General features: G+C 38.3%; 1 protein-coding gene across 1 annotated transcript in view; it reads left to right on the forward strand.

Moving 5' to 3' along the window:
• The window catches only part of CEP128 (centrosomal protein 128), a 667,652-nt gene that overhangs the window by 39,373 nt on the left and 615,256 nt on the right, over nt 1–13,023 (forward strand). Inside the window, exons 3-4 of the mRNA XM_053697350.1 lie at nt 12,373–12,529; nt 12,834–12,920. Of these exons, the coding sequence (XP_053553325.1) occupies nt 12,389–12,529; nt 12,834–12,920 (228 nt within the window). The 5' untranslated portion in view covers nt 12,373–12,388. The remainder of the gene's footprint in view (nt 1–12,372; nt 12,530–12,833; nt 12,921–13,023) is intronic.

Genomic DNA, 13,023 nt, shown 5'->3' on the forward strand with positions numbered 1-13,023 from the left:
TTATCAAATTATCTTCTATTATCAAATTTACTTATTTCTCATGTTATTTTTTGTTGAAGACATACCTGGATAGGTAGCGTGCACTTTTCTGGAAATAGTGCTGCCATTTAGTGTTCTTGCTAATGTATAACATTGTTGCAAAACTGCTGCCATATAGTGCTGTGGGCACGTGCACACTCCTGAACTTCTGCTTTTCAAGAAAGGATAACAAGAAAACAAAGAAAATATGATAAGTGAAGTAAAATGGAAATTTGTTTAAAATTGTATGTTCTATCTGAATCATAAAAGGAGAATTGGGGGTTTAATGTTCCTGTAATGCTTTATTTCAGAGCTGATGAGGGCTAAATGTAGCAGTAGTCACAGTAAGATGCCTTTAAACAAAGTGTATAGATATACAGTCTACTCCCAAATTGTTATTGTTTTAAAAAATAGATAATCCCTTTATTACCCATTCCCCAGTTTTGCAAAACCAACTCTGTTATATTAATATACTTTTTACCTCTGTGATTACCTTGTATCTAGGAACCTTCTTCCAGCCCCCTGATCACATGACTGCGACTGTTTATTATCTATTGACACAGTGTTATCTATATGAATACAAACAAACTGAGAAGCACGGAGCATTTGCTGGAAAGTGAGTTTAATGGATGGACTATCCAAAATAAATGAAAAACAAACAGTGAACTGGAGGGTACATACCCTCGGGTAAAATACAGAGATAAGTAGTTACAAAGGCTAGCAAATACTATGCTGACGCGTTTCGGCATTAGCCTTACTCATGAACATATCAGTCTCTTGTTGTGAAAAGGAATTTCAAGGGCTTAGAAATTAGCATATGAGCCTACCTAGGTTTTGTTTCAAATAGGAATACCAAGAGAACAAAGCAAATTTGATGATAAAAGTACATTGGAAAGTTGATTAAACTTTTATTATTCAGATAGGACTTGTAATTTTAATTTTGACTAGACTGTCCCTTTAAATGGACAGTCTACTCCTGAAATGTTATTGTTTAAAAAGCTAGATAATACCTTTTTTATAACCCATTTCCCAGTTTTGCATAACCAACACAGTTTGTATTAATACACTTTTTACCTCTGTGATTACCTTGTATCTAAGCCTCTTATCTCAGTTCTTTTGACAGACTTGCATTTTAGCCAATCAGTGCTGACTTAAAATGCACTGAGATAAGAGGTGGCCTTCAAGGGCTTAGAAATTAGCATATGAGCCTACCTAGGTTTATCTTTCAACAGATAATACTAAGAGAACAAAGCAAATTTGTTGAAAAAAGTAAATTGTAACGTTGTTTAAAATTGCATGCCCTATCTGAATCATGAAAGTTTAATTTAGACTATACTGTCCCTTTAAGCACTGGAGTGTCAGGAGTAGATAATCATGTCTGAGAACTAATGCATCCCCACGTGTATTATGGGCTGAGAAACACTGAACTATGCAATCTCTGACACTGCAGCTACAGTCATTTATATCTATCTAATGTTTTTTCTCATACTTATTGATAAATTGTGCCCTGCTATGATGTATAGTGTCTAATCTGCCTTATTGTGCCTGTTGTGCAGTCTTTACACAGTTATTGAAATCATTTGAAACATTGCAAAAAATGCTTAGCAGAGGGGTTCAGCTACATCTACAGATTGGAATTGCTAAGCTTTAAGAGTTCCATAAAATGTAATCAGTGGCAGTAAGAATTGTTTGATTAGGATGGGCTCTGTCTCTCCCTATATAAACTACATTAAAAAGTATTACTTTGTTTTCTGGAGAATGGCCAGGTTTCTGAACAGAAAAAACAATCTAATCCTACAGCCTTGCCTAGTACCCAATGTGATAAGCGTAGCCATGCCCAGGCCACTCGTGGACAGCTCAATACTCCCAATGATGAGTTTTATCGAACTCTCTTCAGGCTGCGGTGGGACGTGATGTCGCCTGTTAAGGCCCAGTCTCCCGAGCCCTGCAAACCAGAGCTGGATTTAAAACTGATTTGACCATCAAACAATGATGAATGCTGCAGCAGCGCGGCCCCTGGCTGCATTCTCTGGCTGTATTTGGAGGACAGTGTTCCTGTTCAGATGGAGTGCGCACATTAGCTCGAGCAGTGCTGTCTGTATTTAATTATGTACAGAGAGAAGCGCACTCACAGGAACGAACAACCAGCCCAATGTTCTATGGCGATTTACCACCTGGGTGCAGCTTGTATTTAAACATGCTCATTGCTATTGTATGCATCACTGGTTTTCTGCTAAACAAAAATCTTTTCACTTTGTGCTGGGAATAAGTATCACTAGAGAGCCAGATATGTTTTAACATTAAAGGGACACGAAAACCAAATAAAATCTTTCAGGATTTATGTAGAACATACAATTTTAAACAACTTTCCAGTTTATTTCTATTATGATATTGGCTTTATTCTTTTGTTATCATTTGTTGAAGGAGCAACAATGCACTACTGGTTTCTATCTGAATACATGGGTGAGGCAATGGCAATCAGTTTGTGTGTATGTGTCTGTGTGTGTGTGTGTGTGTGTATATATATATATCTCTATCCGCCAATCAGAAGATTGAACCTAGCTTCTTTGCTTCTCCTGAGCTTTCCTAGATAAACCTTTCAGCAAAGGATAACAAGAGAAGGGAGCAAATTAAAAAATAGAAGAAAATTGGGAAGTTGTTTAAAATTGCATGCTCTTTCATAATTTTCATGAATTTGGATTTTATGTCCATTTAACTGGGTGACTGGTATATGTCAAAAATGAATTGGAAGCATAACATTTGTTTGCACCATCCACCATTCTCTTTATATTGACCTGGATTGCAATCAGTCAGAATTCCCACAAGAAAAAGGGAAAATTATCTAGCTGAGAATCTGTACTTCCACAGCTGCCACCTGTAATGCAGCATCCCTGCGAAAGAGCTCTCTTGTGCAATCCCATCCCCTGCTCTTGTGCAGCCAATCATGTGCGAGCAGGACCTGTCAATCTTCTCTCAGAAGTGGAGGAAAAGAATCAGGTGCTGCTTCTTAAATTTTGTATTTGCAAGTTAGCTCATGTGAATGCAGCTTGATAAAATTTCCCATGTATAGCAACTTAGTTGATTATTATTTTATTTGATTTCTAAGCTTGTTGGGGGTGATGTATCTACGACCCTCTGAGGTGAAGGAGAGGATAAGAATCGGACTGTACTGCAACATCTCAGATTCTGCACATGCAGCTTGATAAATCTCCCTTGGTATATCAGGTCAGCTGATATTTATTATTATTTTATTTATTAGGTAATATGGGTGATGGGGGAACATCTAAAATGATTTAAAAGGGCTGTAAATCTTCTCTGCATTTTATGAAAGCACACCGCAAACTGCATGTGCATAAAATGCTGGTTACTGTGCATCACAACCCGTACACTGCTCTCAACTTACTGATAATGTCCATATAATTCTCTTTTCAACAAGATCTCGAGCACACAAACTGCAGCCAGAAGCAGACACTGTCTTGTCGCTGAAGTGATTTGCATGTGCGCAGAGTAATTTCTTAGTTCCCAAAGGCAATTGGCAGCCCAGAAAGTTGGCTCTAAGTTGCTCTTCAAGGTTCTGTGGGCTGGGCCAGTGGATCAGGGGCGGGGCCTGGAAGTGATGCAAAAACACCTAAAGCACTACTTCCATATCCCTTAAAAGGAAATGAATATCCAAGTAGTGTCTGAGGGCTGATTCTAAAAAATGTGCTAGTCAGACGCTAGCAGGGGCAGCCCTTATGGAATTCTATTAAAAAAAACAAACAAAACAGAAAACCAAAGGGGCTGTCCCCAGCGAGTGGTGAGATGTCCCCCATAGAAATAATAAGAGCTATCTGCTATGTAAAAGTTGGCAATGAAGGACAAAGTATACAGGGTGAACATTGCATACATTTAAACTTTAATATTACGCCTACAAATCACATTTTGCTGTTTTCAGTGCACTATACCTTAAAATCGCTGTTATTACTTATTCATAGGTTTTCCTTATAGAGTAATTAGTGTTGTGAGTATTTTGCTATAAGCTCGCCACCTTTTTAATTTGCGGGGGGAAAAAAGCAGTGAGAACTGTAGGGCGCAAATGTTTAGAGAATTACCCTGGGATTTGAGAGAAAATTTCATATACGCCCATGTTCAGCCCATTTGATGGAAAAACAACAATTACGCTTTGTGTTTTGTACTTATAAGTACTAATTTCGATAGTTTTTTTGCAGATCCAGTGTCCTTAAATTACGATTTACACTGTGCATATTTAATATAATGTATTCCTGTGTAATTTACAAATTTTAAGTTTTTGATTAAAATACAATTTTTGGTGAACAATTTTGTTACGATTTTTGATGCACCTTAACAATACTGTGTGAATGGTTTAATTATTCATTTTGCATGATTTTAAATTACGATTTTCATTGTGCAGTTGTGTAATTTATGCATCATTTCCATATGAAATGTACGCACTCCTTATATTATCTGATCTTAAATATAAAAGTTAATTTTTTTTTACCAAGATTTGAACCAAGAAATTCTACTCTAAAAAGGCAAAAATTGGTGCTTTAAACACTTCGTTACTTCTTTAATTTACTTTGTTTTTTCTGTATCCTTTGTTCAGAAGCATAACTTGGTAGATTCAGGAGCACCAATGCATTACTGCAGATAAAGGAGGAGCTGTGGTAGTCCTCAATAGAACTGATCATAGAAAAGAAGTGCTAACCCAACTCAATGATACAAACACATATTCCAAACTGACTTTTAACCCCACGAATAAATACAAAAAGGAATTACATGACTTGTTAGACACAGCTTCAGAAGAGGGTCTTCTCACTAAAGAATTGGCAGACTATTGTATGATGGAGAATCCAACCATCCCCACCTTTCGCATAGTACCTAAAATTAGAGGGTCACTATGTGAGAGGGTGGGAGATTGGTTGGATAATGTATTATAACCAATAGTCAAGTCCCTACCAGTATATATACGAGACAGCACACATCTAATACAGCAAGTACAAGGAATAAAATGGCAAAACAACTTCACATGGTTGACCATTGACGTATCAGCCTTATTCTCAAGTATACCACATGAGGAAGGCTTACAAGCACTTACATTTATGCTAAAACGTCATACGAACTTTCCTGAAAGATTCATCCAATTTCTAGAGGAACTAACACGGTTTTTACTAACCCATAACTACTTTGTCTTTGAGGGCAACTACTACCTCCAAAAATGTGGTACGGCTATGGGGGCAAAGATTGCCCCCTCATATGCCAACATATATATGGGATACTTTGAAACGCTGTATCTGTTTGGAGGTGGATTGGCCCTTGAAGACAAAGTGGTTATATATGGAAGATTCATAGACGATATTATTCTAATCTATAGAAGGAACACAGAATTTTCCATAGAAGAACTACTTACATTCTTCAATAGTAATAGACTCAACTTAAAGGGACATGAAACCCACATTTTTTCTTTCATGATTTAGAAAGAGCTTTTTATTTTAAACAACTTTCTAATTTACTTCTAATATCTAATTTGCTTAATTCTCTTAATATCCTTTGCTGGAAAGCATGTCTAGATAGGCTCAGTAGCTTCTGATTGGTGGCTGCACATAGATGCCTTGTGTGATTGGCTCACCCATGTGCATTGCTATTTCTTCAACAAAGGGTATCTAAAGAATGAAGCAAACTAGATAATAGAAGTAAATTAGGATGTTGTTTAAAATTGTATTCTCTATCTGAATCATGAAAGAAAGATTTTGGGTTTAGTGTCCCTTTAAAGTTCACGTCAAAAACAGTGTTACAGTTATTGAATTCCTGGATTTGTTACTAGAACATGATTTGGCAGACAATATAATAACTAGTACCTATAGAAAACCATTAACCAGAAATACTATTTTAAGAGCAGACTCCTGCCATGCTCCACATATGCGAAAAGGTATCCCGAAAGGTCAGTATCTAAGGATACAGAGAAATTGTACTACCCTACACTTATATAATAAACAGGCGAAAGAACTCGCCCAAAGACTATCACTAAGAGGATACAGAAAGAGCATTTTACTTAACATTAAACAACAAGTAGCAAAAATTGATAGGACCGAACTCCTTAATAGAAATAAGAAAAAAAGAACAACTATGAAAGGAACATTCAACATAGAGGAAGAAACAAAATTACCAAGGGAAGATATATACTTTACCACAAAATTTAGTAACCAATTCTATACCATAAGATAATAAAGAAATATCTACCGGTCTTAAATGGAGATATAACATTAAGAAGCAAATTAGAAAAGGGAATTATATCTGTGGCAAAAAGAGCACCGACCATACGAGATATGGTTACTCAAAAATTCCACACAAAAATAGAAATTAATACCAATTGGCTTACATCCATCAAAGGAAATTATAGATGTGGTAGAAGACCATGCAAAAGCTGTTCATATTCTAACAAAAGCTTGACATTCAATTCCTTACAAACCAATAAAATATATCATATATCACAAAGGATGGATTGTACATCAACACATATTATATATCTCATTACATGTAAACAATGTCTACAACAATATGTAGGTATAACAACACGCCCTTTAAAAGACCGTATTAGAGAACACTTAAATTCAATAGAGGAAGAGACACCCAGAACCCCAGTAGCCAAACATTTTCATTTACATGAACAAAGATTATTCAACTTCTCCTTTAAGGCACATAGAAAAAGATCTATTGGGAGGAGACAGAATCAAGAAACTCCTTAAGAGAGAAGTATTTTGGATTTTGACATTACAAACTAGAACACCTCAAGGAATGAACAAAAGATATGATGTGAATCTATTTATTGATTAGATACCAATAATCAGTATTATATTAAAATCCATCAATAGTCAATCTCTAAAAGACAATAATTTATTGGCGCTAATCTAGTCAAAAATACATAAAATAATGTATCATAGTCCTATAGTTGAGCACCCATCAGTATGATATAAGGCAAATGAGATATATATATATATATATATATATATATATATATATAATCTATCTATCAGTAGAAGTGTGTGCAAGGATAAGTATACATATGTTGATATATATGAGTATATCTAGGTGTGAATATGTGAATACGCATATACACATAGATAATAAGATAATAAACAGAGATAAACTAAATACAATCCCTTTATGAAGAAGAAGTATTAGTAACAATAGATTGCAAAAGTTAAATAGCTCTTTTGACGTCTCTCTGAACTAAATAAACAATAACAACAACAAAATTTCAAATAATTGCAAAAAAATCACAAATACCCATCATAAATACTGGCCTGAATATTCCCACCTAAGATCTGCATCTCCCACATATACCTTCACTGTCATTATAATTTTAAAATATTATATTTTTTCATTTATTAGTTACATTCAATTTTTCATAATAACACTATATTCTTTATAGAAATGTGATTTTATCTCATGATCTAACAGACCAATAAGGCAATTATAGTCAAGATCTAGCAAAATGAAATATTCTTAATCTAGTTCCAAACATTTAGCATCTAGAAGCATACATTAGTGTGCCCCTTCACATAATATGGAAGAGAGGTGTCTAGCAAGAATCCTAACAAAACTAGAGTTCACAAATTCTTCCCCCTGCCCTCCTATTTGAACTAAGCAGATTATATTTGAAAAATATAAGAAAGCATTAATTGTAATAGGCTTTCCGACCCTACAGTAAAAGGCATAAGCAAAGACTAGTCAAGTAGCCAAAGGAGTATAACAGTAATCTAACACAAATAGTTAGCAAGGCTAGACTATCCAATAGGAGGGCATAGAAGAGGGGAAAAGAAGAAAGAAAAGAAATGTTTCCAGAGATAATGTTTCTATAAAAATGTTTCTTAACTGTTTCTTAACCAACAATTGATTTTATTTTTATTTTAAATAATAATTTTTCCCCCTTCCCTCCCTAACAATGTTATTCCATTGTACTTACCTTTTCACCATTATGATTATATATTTGATAAATATGCTAGCAATCAATTATGTTAGAATTGGATATACATATATATATATACATTTCTAGTAAATGTTAGAAGTTTGTATCTGTTCTTTAGCCTCTTTAACTGCTGTCGATCCTAGTAGTAAATGGAAACCAATGATCACTATACCTAAGTAGATTAATTGCTTTTAACACGGTTCAAACCTTCTCAGTTCTGAAAGAAAAGCAAAAAAGCAACTTGTTAAGTTACCGTGGCCTTTAAGAGTTAATCATTAACATAAGTATACACCCCTCTACCATTATTGGCTCCACTCACCTACAAAAAGACCCACAGCAGAAGAGGCAAATATCTCTGAAGTGCATGCGCGAAACGCGTCAGATAAGAGTTTACCTTTGCTGACCAAAGCCAGTATCCCAATAAATTAGCGGATATACTATGAGACTCAGCGTGTTTTTTTTCCTCATTTCATTACTGGTAACAAACTGGTAATTGGTGGCTATCTCATGTCATTCGCTCACCGGATGTGCTTAGCTAGGTCCCAGTAGTGCACTCTGCAGGAGTTAAACCCATAGTTACAGCATTTTATTAAAGGGACACTAAACCCAAATGTTTTCTTTCACGATTCAGATAGAGCATGACATTTTAAGCAACTTTCTAATTTACTCCTATTATCAATTTTCTTCGTTCTCTTGCTATCTTTATTTAAAAAGCAGGAATGTGATGCATAGGAGCCGGCCCATTTTTGGTTGAGAACCCGGGTTATGCTTGCTTATTGGTGGGTAAATGTCAGCCTCCAAGAAGCAAGCACTATCCTTCCTTGGTGCTGAACCTAAAATGGTCTGGCTACTAAGATTTACATTACTGCTTTTAAAATAAAGATACCAAGAGAACCAAGAAAAATTGATAATAGGAGTAAATTAGAAAGTTGCTTAAAATTTCATGCTCTATCTGAACCGTGAAAGAAAAAAATATATGGGTCCCTTTAATTGCACTAGAGCCTTTTCTTTTTGCACTTTTTTGTCCTGTTTAAATAAAAAGCTTTCTGTCATTGGGTTGAACCAGAACTCCATGCAGCAAGATTCATAGCAAGATTTACAGCTTTATCCATAAATTGAAAATGGTAATTCAGGTGTGAGTGAGTGAGGGGATGGTGTCCACTGCAGTAAGCTTTTATCGTGTTCTCTGCTAAATAGTAATTAGGCCTCTTAAATTACACATTTATTTTGCTGCTGCAATTACTCTCACAATTATAGTCTTCATCTGGGCTGCACTTTCCCCTTGCTCACTGCACTCTGCAGTCAAAGGGGAGGGGAAGACTTTTGCTGCCAGCAAGAAGGTGCACATGTTTTACATTCAATCAGATGGAAATTTCAGATCACAGCGGATGCCCAGAGCAATAGGACAACCTGTGAAAATAGGTATTTAATGGATATTCCATTTCTAAACGATTGCTCGTTAAATACTTCTCTCCTTTGGCGCAGCAGAGAGGTTTTGGATTGAGAACAGAGCTAAAATATTTCTTGAATGATCAAATAACTTTATTTACAGGTGGGAATGCAATAGTTATCTCCCATTCCTTTGTCATAAATCTGAAAAGCAGCTCTACCTTAGCACTTACAGTTATTTGTGATAGTCACACAACACCATATGCCTGCTGTGTGTACAGCACTGTAAAGGGGCATATGCCTGCTGTGTATATAGCACTGTAAAGGGGCATATGCCTGCTGTGCATACAGCACTGTAAAGTGGCATATGCCTGTTGTGTATACAGCACTGTAAAGGTGCATATGCCTGCTGTGTATACAGCACTGTAAAGGGGCATATGCCTGCTGTGTATACAGCACTGTAAAGGGGCATATGCCTGCTGTGTATACAGCACTGTAAAGGGGCATATGCCTGTTGTGTATACAGCACTGTAAAGGGGCATATGCCTGCTGTGTATACAGCACTGTAAAGGGGCATATGCCTGTTGTGTATACAGCACTGTAAAGGTGCATATGCCTGCTGTGTATACAGCACTGTAAAGGGGCATATGCCTGCTGTGTATACAGCACTGTAACTGGGCATATGCCTGCTGTGTATATAGCACTGTAACGGGGCATATGCCTGCTGTGTGTACAGCACTGTAACGGGGCATATGCCTGCTGTGTGTACAGCACTGTAAAGGGGCATATGCCTGCCCTGTGTAGCACTGTAAAGGGGTATATGCCTGCTGTGTATACAGCACTGTAAAGGTGCATATGCCTGTTGTGTATACAGCACTGTAACGGGGCATATGCCTGTTGTGTATACAGCACTGTAATGGGGCATATGCCTGTTGTGTATACAGCACTGTAACGGGGCATATGCCTGCTGTGTATACAGCACTGTAACAGGGCATATGCCTGCTGTGTATACAGCACTGTAACGGGGCATACGCCTGCTGTGTATACAGCACTGTAACGGGGCATATGCCTGCTGTGTATACAGCACTGTAAAGGGGCATACGCCTGCTGTGTATACAGCACTGTAAAGGGGCATACGCCTGCTGTGTATACAGCACTGTAAAGGGGCATATGCCTGCTGTGTATACAGCACTGTAAAGGGGCATATGCCTGCTGTGTATACAGCACTGTAAAGGGGCATATGCCTGCTGTGTATACAGCACTGTAAAGGTGCATATGCCTGTTGTGTATACAGCACTGTAAAGGGGCATATGCCTGCTGTGTATACAGCACTGTAAAGGGGCATATGCCTGTTGTGTATACAGCACTGTAAAGGTGCATATGCCTGCTGTGTATACAGCACTGTAAAGGGGCATATGCCTGCTGTGTATACAGCACTGTAACTGGGCATATGCCTGCTGTGTATATAGCACTGTAACGGGGCATATGCCTGCTGTGTGTACAGCACTGTAACGGGGCATATGCCTGCTGTGTGTACAGCACTGTAAAGGGGCATATGCCTGCCCTGTGTAGCACTGTAAAGGGGTATATGCCTGCTGTGTATACAGCACTGTAAAGGTGCATATGCCTGTTGTGTATACAGCACTGTAACGGGGCATATGCCTGTTGTGTATACAGCACTGTAATGGGGCATATGCCTGTTGTGTATACAGCACTGTAACGGGGCATATGCCTGCTGTGTATACAGCACTGTAACAGGGCATATGCCTGCTGTGTATACAGCACTGTAACGGGGCATACGCCTGCTGTGTATACAGCACTGTAACGGGGCATATGCCTGCTGTGTATACAGCACTGTAAAGGGGCATACGCCTGCTGTGTATACAGCACTGTAAAGGGGCATACGCCTGCTGTGTATACAGCACTGTAAAGGGGCATATGCCTGCTGTGTATACAGCACTGTAAAGGGGCATATGCCTGCTGTGTATACAGCACTGTAAAGGGGCATATGCCTGCTGTGTATACAGCACTGTAAAGGTGCATATGCCTGCTGTGTATACAGCACTGTAAAGGGGCATATACCTGCTGTGTATACAGCACTGTAAAGGGGCATATGCCTGCCCTAAGTACAGCACTGTAAAGGGGCATATGCCTGCCCTGTGTAGCACAGCACTGTAAAGGGGCATATGCCTGCCCTGTGTAGCACTGTAAAGGGGCATATGCCTGCCCTGTGTAGCACAGCACTGTAAAGGGGCATATGCCTGCCCTGTGTAGCACTGTAAAGGGGCATATGCCTGCCCTGTGTAGCACAGCACTGTAAAGGGGCATATGCCTGCCCTGTGTAGCACTGTAAAGGGGCATATGCCTGCCCTGTGTAGCACAGCACTGTAAAGGGGCATATGCCTGCCCTGTGTAGCACTGTAAAGGGGCATATGCCTGCCCTGTGTAGCACTGTAAAGGGGCATATGCCTGCCCTGTGTAGCACTGTAAAGGGGCATATGCCTGCCCTGTGTAGCACTGTAAAGGGGCATATGCCTGCCCTGTGTAGCACTGTAAAGGGGCATATGCCTGCCCTGTGTAGCACTGTAAAGGGGCATATGCCTGCCCTGTGTAGCACTGTAAAGGGGCATATGCCTGCCCTGTGTAGCACTGTAAAGGGGCATATGCCTGCCCTGTGTAGCACAGCACTGTAAAGGGGCATATGCCTGCCCTGTGTAGCACTGTAAAGGGGCATATGCCTGCCGTGTGTAGCACTGTAATGGGGCATATGCCTGCCGTGCGTTGTACAATACTGTACTGTCACCATATACTGCTATGTTTATAATTAGTACAATGTGCCCTTCATGGCACTATACATTACTGATGTCTACAGCATTGTGTGGCACCATATGCTCAACGTTTTTATTTTATTTTTATTTTTTTCTTCTTTTCTTTCATCAGTATTGTCTTTTTTTATACATCAGTAATTATATATAATTATGTTTTACTTTACCCCTCAGACAAACTGTGTAATCCATGGCTGAATCTTCTAGTGATTCAGATTCCTTCCATCGAACTCACGCAAGCAGACGTGGCCCTCTGAGGGCCGATCACACCAGGGCACGAGGCGCAGGAGAAGTGCGAGAAAAGATTCATTCGCTGGCAAATACACTTCAGGTATTCACTAACCCAAAACTGTTATTCTGGCTTCCATCCCTAACTGTAGCAAGACATAGTAGACTATTCTAGACAGCTAGGCAATATAATGTGTATTTTACATGAATTAGCATTAAAATGTAGCATTAAAACTAGACAAGATAACATTTTCATTATTACAAAGATATGAAGCTAATAGCAAACGATTGTATATCCTAAATTAAATACTGCACACGAATAGCCAGTAATGTGGCATAAAAAATAGTAATTATTCCACAATTTTTTATTATTATTATTATTATTTTTTTTTTTATTATTATTCTAGGACACCAGCCGTAACCTAAAGCAAGTAGATGATATGCTTGGGCAGTATAGAGAGTATAATAATGAGCAGACTGATGCCATTTCAACGGTAAGTTCTCAGTGTCTGATCTAAGTTTGCTTTGTAAACCTCCTTGTACATAGGGGATTTATCTGACACCCATAATACAGGGTAAAATCTGTATCCGCCAAAG

This window comes from Bombina bombina, chromosome 1, assembly GCF_027579735.1.
Source record: "Bombina bombina isolate aBomBom1 chromosome 1, aBomBom1.pri, whole genome shotgun sequence".
Classification (NCBI taxonomy): domain Eukaryota; kingdom Metazoa; phylum Chordata; class Amphibia; order Anura; family Bombinatoridae; genus Bombina; species Bombina bombina.